Source organism: Stegastes partitus, unplaced genomic scaffold, assembly GCF_000690725.1.
Source record: "Stegastes partitus isolate 25-593 unplaced genomic scaffold, Stegastes_partitus-1.0.2 Scaffold1326, whole genome shotgun sequence".
In the NCBI taxonomy this organism is placed as follows: domain Eukaryota; kingdom Metazoa; phylum Chordata; class Actinopteri; family Pomacentridae; genus Stegastes; species Stegastes partitus.
The window spans coordinates 189,517-196,397 of NW_007579057.1; the positions used below are offsets into that span (position 1 = coordinate 189,517).

Sequence of the window (6,881 nt, forward strand, 5' to 3'; positions counted from 1 at the left end):
AGGAGTTATTTTGCTTTTGGTGAATAAGCCTCAAGTCTCTTCATGTCTGTGAATGTCTTTTCAGGTTCCCACGGCAACCAGTCAGCAAATGGATGACTTGTTCGACATCCTTATAGAGAGCGGAGGTAAGTCTGTGCACAGTGACAGTATGAGCAGGTTTAAAACATTCTCAGGAACACACTGAGGCTGCTGCTGTGTGGGCAGTGTTGTCAGTCCGATTACATAAATGTTAACAGGAGGGGCGGGACAAAATAATTAAAAATATGTTGTTTTGCATTTTCTTAATTCTTGCTTCTTGTCTTTTATGGGATATTGTTGTATCATAGATTGTCTTGCAGTGTCTAGAGTGTTGCAGAATCCCTGTGTTGTGTTAGCGTTGTTATTGTGTACAACTTATAGTGATAGAATCGTGAGTTACTCTGTGATTGTCATCACTAGTTACCAGATTTGATTAAAAAAGAGAGAAATTATGCTTTATTTACAAAGAATTGGCTGGAACACCTGTGCTGTACTTGTTGCAGTTTGGGTTAGTGAAAGCTAGTTATTACACTAGCAGAGAGGGTAAAACAAGGCCAAGAAATGGATGCAATACAAAATGACGTTTATTCCTAAAAGCAGCGGTATCCAATAGTAACATGAACATAGTGGTGAGCTTTGATGTTTTAGTGTGCTGCTATGGACAAACTAAGGTCTAGACCAGGGGTCGGCAACCCATTTGGACCAGAAAACACTGGGAGCCACAAAACCTTTTTAGATCTAAAACGAAGATAATACCGCATGTATCGTTTTATGCCTTTATACTATGTGTAAAAAAACGATAGTGTGTTGCATTTCTGAAATCAATGAACTGCTGCAGAGAAAACAAAATTGTATTTGTGTACATGCAACAAAAACATTTTGAACTCCGAAAAAAAATGACACTGGGTTGAAGATTGCTGTCAAATAAAATACTCAATGTCTATTTGAGTCCTCGTATATATGAAATAGAAAGAGGAACGTAGAGTATCCACCTGCAGCAAAGTAAAAATGACTTGTGGTTGTCCTGCAGACTGCAGCTGGGACTGCTGACCAGACTGCTGACAGTCTGTGAGCGCTTTGGGACAGGGAGGAGCTCACGGCAGCACCTGCTGCTTGCTGAGGACAGTAACTGCAGAACGATACATGTTTTCACGTCAGAGTCTCCAATAACACCAGAAAGAGTCGCTAGATTTGACGGTTGTGACGCATATTTTAAGCGACAAAAAATAAACACGTTTTATTTTTAATGTTACAAGATCACCATAATCTTCAAATTTAGAATTACATTTTAAAAACTAACAAACTAAAATAAAATACGTTTAGATTAAAAACTCATTCTTTATTTTCCAAAGCCACAAGGAGCCGCAGCAGAGGTATGAAAGAGCCACATGCTGCTCTGGAGCCGTGGGTTGCCAACCCCTGACCTAAACAAACTACAGCTGTCTTCATTGGTTGATCTGTAATCCTAATCCATGTATTTATTCCACATTCTTTATACTTTCTTCCAGAAATCACTCCATTTATCCAGCAGGACCCTCCAGTGCCTCTCACCAAGACCCTCCCAGTCACAGCCAACATCACCACTCTTCCAGTCAACACCGTTCTGTCCAGACCTCCTCCACAGATCCAGGTGGCCCCCCCTCCCACGCTGAGCTCCATCATCAACCCCACCTTGCCCAGCCTCTCCTCTCTGGCCACAGACAATCAACTGGAGGCCTTTCTGGAGGGGACTCTGGCTGACACGTCGCCAGCGTCGGACCCACGCACTCAGGGCCTGATGGAGGAGCTGCAGGCCCAGCTAATGGACCAGCAGCCCTACTCGCCCATGGACACGTCCGACCTGTCCTTCTGCGACTCCTCCTCGCCTCCATCCTCGCTCAACATGGGCCTGTCTGACCCGGCCCTGGACAACATGGAGTGGCTGGACCTCACCATGCCTCCGGGTTCTGCCGGGGTGCTGACACCGCTGGGGATCCCGACGGACTTCCTGGACACACACGACCTGCAGCTGCACTGGGACTGACGGAGGGTTGGATAAGAAAGACGGAGGAGAGTTTGAAGAGCAGCTGAGCCAGGAGTCGAGGGATGAAGAGGAAAGGGAAGGGAGTGGCAGCTGCAAAGAGGTTGGGTTACCACATTTTAAATAAAGGAATAGAGAGCATGGCATCTCTGTGCCATATCACTCTTCAATCAGTGCATCCACACCATCTGTAATATTCCCACCACTCTCCAGGAGGAGACGCTGTGCAGGCTGATTCTAGAGGAACCACAAGTAGGAGTTTGCACAGCTTTAAAAGAGGGCCTGTTATAGCCAGGAAAACGTCCGCACTAAGGTGATCGTGGTCACTCGTCGTATTTGTGATAAAGGGATTTTAGACAGCTTTTTGGCATCTGATGTCACGATTTTAAGGATCATTTACGGAGCCAAGGAGACAGAGCCAAAATCAGACTGCGAGAACGGACTGTTTGTAAATACAGTTTAAGCCACACTAATAGATGAAACTGTGTCCATTTTACTGCCTGAGCACAGTGGCTGAATGTGTAAAAGGGTTTCTGGAGGTGGTCTGATGAGAAGGCCTTGGATCCACTGAAGCATACTGTGCCATATGAGGTTACAAAAGCTGGTGGTTACAACAGAACTGTCACTCTAAACGATATTTCTAATGGCTGTAATTAGCAATTGAAAAGAGATTCGATTCTCGATAAAGAGACGTTTGAGGCTTGCCCTGGGATCATCAGCGCTTTAGGATGTCAGTACTGACCACCTGGGACAGCTTAGACTAAACCAGTCTAAGTGCTTTGAGAAGTCACCTCGATCCGTCTGAGGTGCTGGACAGTCGTGTCCATCTGCTGCTTCTTGATCCGAAGCCAGACGTCCTCAGTAAGTCAGTCAGTCACTAAGCCAAGTTGTAAAGGGATTCCTAGATGAGAGCAGGTCAAGCCTCTGTTCACACTGGTTCCACTTAACTGTGGATGACATGTTTGCTGACTAATCTGATCCGATTGTATCAGACGTGACTGTTTTCTCCTGACTTATCGTGACCGCCCCGGTCAAAGCTGAACAACCAATGACTCTAAAAAAAGATTCGACGAGAGGAGGGAGCTCCTCCATCAATGTGAGAGCTATGCACTAAAGAGGCCGAGAGATCAGACGATGAGCCTCATCCACCTCAGAACAAGGAAATGTGAACACTGCATATCCAAAGTGATGGGCGTACGGATCACGTTGCCACCTCTGGAGATACTGCAGCTTTCCGAGTCTCTTATTTTGAATGTACTTTTAAAAAATATCTAAAGAAAAAACAAAAAAATAGGACTTAAAAAAAGTTGGCAGCTTTTTTTTTCCTCTGATGAGTAAACTGACATAAAACAGTGGAAAGGGAACAAGTATCAGTTTATGCAGACACACATCCATAATAGCTGTGCTGCTGGTTATATCAAGGAATAAAGATGTCTTCGACGAGCTTTATATCTAGCTGTCCTACACTATCCCTGCACTTTGTCCGTGTGTGTGCGTGCGTGTGTGTGTGTCAGGATGGGAAATAACTGCATCGCTAGCCTGCAAACGTGCTAGTTAAAAATTGCCTGCAGCTGATCAGTTAGTTTGCTTTACGAGCCCTTTATCAACCAACCGACCCTTGGGAGGAATCAGCATATTCTAAAGTAATATCCGGCTGGTGAAATAGCCGATGCTGCATCAGCTACTGTGGCCTGTAGACAAAGTTAGCTTCCTGACTGCGTGTGAGAGAAGCCAGCATGTTGCGTACGCGTGGATCCGTCTTCCCGTCTCTTGCATGTACATCTGTGTCTCCGTGTGCATGATTGTACTCACGTTTAATCTCTGGCTGTTTCAAGCTCTTTCTCTAAAGTTGTCTGAAGAATATCAAATCAAATCATTTGCTAACCACTCGGCATATTCCAAATTTGACTCTTCAGAAGGCCTCTGATGACTGTTTTAGTGTTTTTTATTTTTACGTCTTGTTCGGTTTGTGTCGGAAACACACGGACACTTTTGAGGCGCGACGCACAATGAGGAGCTGGTGAAGAGGGCTGTTTAATTTACTTTCTTTTTAAATTTGATTTTAAATAGTTGCTGTTCACACCTAAATGTTGAGTTACTGATTTAGCATCTCAGTCTATTTATTCTTTGGGGACTGATACAGTTTGTATGGCACTTTGAAATAAACCCTTTGTCCTTTTTTTTTTTTTATATCGGTCAGTGAAATTTTCTGTGAAATCAAGTTTACATTTAAACCACTCGATCCTGTTATTACGTCCACGGGCACTAGAGGGCGTCGGCGCTCTTCTCTTGTCTCTTCACGGCACATTTTCAACAGCAACTTCAGGGTCATTTCTATCAGCAAAAAAAAAAAAGAAAAGAAATAAGGCTGGGGTTTTTTTGTTTGTTTTTTGCATTTTAAAGAAATGTATCTTCTGTCTGTATAATGCTGATTTTTCTGTCAGCAATAACGTGGAGAGCTGATGAGAGCCCTTTACAGTGTCTTGTCAACGTTGCTGCAGTCACACATTTGTCATCCGATCAGGCCGAGACACATGGATGTGCTCCAGTCCAACATGTCTGACCACCTGAAATGCCAAATACTGTCTGCACACGCTTTCTTCTGGGCTTCTGGTGCTGCGTTTAGTGTTTCAGTTGTTTTCTACAAGCCCGTGTTAAAGATGGAGTAAGCCGTTCTCGAGAAAGTCTGTTGATCCTCGTGAAGGGGGTGTATCTGAAAAACGTCATTGAATAAACGACTTCTAAGCGCACAAAGACCATCTAAAACACAACAGAACAAAACCAAGCGAGAGTTTGTTTAAACCGGTTTTACCCTCCTAGAGTCAGCTCTAGAAACCATCCTCTCCTAGAGGTCGGGCGTCTTGGTCCGTGTCCATAAGCGAAGAAGCAGAGCACAGTGGTGCAGAAACAAAAGAACAAAACCTTCTTGCTAAATAGAGATTTAAAAATGATATTTATTTACATAGTTTATGTAGTTTTAATTAAAAACAGGGTTCATGTTGTAGGACAATGACAAACTTATGTGCAAAAAATGAGACAAAACAGCATAAAAACTTGTAAAATTAATGTGTGAAGCAAAATCAAACAATCTAAAATACTAAAAAGCCAGACAGAAACCAGGATAACTTCTAAAACTAGTTGTATGACTAGGAACGTAACAACTAATAGGAGCAACTAAAAGCCATTGAAAACTGACTTTAGTCGCGACGTTCCCATCAAGTTTTTTTGCCTCCAACTTTAATATTTTCCAGTTTTATTTGACTGTATAGTCAATGACGATCATCTTATCCTTTGGAAAGATGTGCAGGAAGTCGTAGGGACGCCCTGTACACGAGCACAGACGAGCTGGTTGGACTAGAATAGTTTAGCGTCCATCTCTTAGAACCACTTATTTTCGTTTCTCAATTCCGAGAGCTAAAGCTGTGTAAGATTTCTTAGCAGACTGTGAGGAGACATTCGCTCAATTTGACGTAAAGATTTGAATCTCTTACTCCACCTTTAAGTCCTGTCAAGAGATGACCTCAGTCTCCTGCTCGCATCTGGTTCGTCTCGGACCTGCTTGCAAATCTGGATGTATTCCTTTGTTTCCACTTTGCGACATGTTTAGTATCGTGTTGGATGAACCGTGAAAGTTCACGTCTCTTAGATGATGAGTTTTTCCTCTTCGGGGTGTCGGCTTTAAGGCTGTCACATTTGATTTTTGTTCGCCAAAAACGGCAGTGGAACATGTTTTTGAGTTTTGTTAATTCTGTCACATTTTTATATACATACATGTTTATATATATATATTTATCTCTTCTTCTGTTTTTTAAGGATTTAAATTCAAATTGAATCCTGTTTTCATGGTAAATCTGTAAAAGAAGACTTCATGTGTATATTTTGGGTTGCAGAGTTTGTTTTTTTTTCCCTCCTTGTTTTATATTCCATATCAGACGTACACAAATCTTACAACTGCGGTAAATCGACACGTGTGATTTACGCTCGCCGCCGCTCGCCATCGTTGGCAGCCGAGCGGCAAGACAAGGACGGCTAGAAGCAATAACGGCTGCTCTCCCGTGATGTACTGTACTGTATGTCAGCTCCTGCCTTGATTTTATTAACATAAGAGCCTTTACCACAGAGTAATACAGTTTAAGAGCACTTCATATCCGAGTGGTTCAGTGGGAGGAGGGGGGGAGGTTTGTTTAAAACAAATAAAAAAAAAAACCCTCTTATGTGCGTTTTGTGGAAGCAGCATCAGTCTGAGGAACTCTACAGGTTCTGTCGGCTCAGGCTTCCTGCTATTGATTCCAGCTCTCCTCGTTCACCGCTTATCATCCTGTGAGCGTTGTTTATTTTTTATTTTTGTGGTGACGGAGCTTGAGATGGAACCTCTCGAGTCTCCGCACCCCTCCGTCAGCCGGTTTCACAGTGAAGGATTTCTGTTGCTCCTCTCTGTCTCCGCCACCCATGCCATGCCTCTTGTCGTTTGTAACGCCATATGTTTTGCACATTGTGTACATATTTATATAGATGTAATGCATATTTTTATACATGTGTAACATCCATTGGGCTCTCTATTTTGTAAATACTCAAAAAGATGTATATAAGTACTGTATGCTTTTATGTGTCAATAAAATTTGGTGTACTGTGAGTAAGCCGCCGCAGAGTGAATTCATTTCAACATTTCAAATAACTGACGCGAGCGTAGAACCAGGACAACGAAGGAAAACACTAAACAATGTTGTGGCTGCAGTGTGTGAAAATGGGGCCATCTGTGGTTGCATATTTACATATTCGTTGAGATAATAGATCCTGATAAACGTATTTTCCTACTGCCATGGAAGTCAGGGGATCATTGATG

The 6,881-nt window shown here is 42.9% G+C and overlaps 1 protein-coding gene across 2 annotated transcripts in view; it reads left to right on the forward strand.

Annotated features, from left to right (window-relative positions):
* mrtfba (myocardin related transcription factor Ba) overlaps positions 1–6,671 on the forward strand; it is a 31,875-nt gene extending 25,204 nt beyond the window's left edge. For both annotated transcript variants that reach the window (XM_008298544.1, XM_008298546.1), the window contains 2 exons: positions 65–125; positions 1,527–6,671. In XM_008298544.1, coding sequence (XP_008296766.1) covers positions 65–125; positions 1,527–2,041 — 576 coding nt within the window. In that variant the 3' untranslated portion in view covers positions 2,042–6,671. The remainder of the gene's footprint in view (positions 1–64; positions 126–1,526) is intronic.
* Positions 6,672–6,881: the final 210 nt, after the last annotated feature.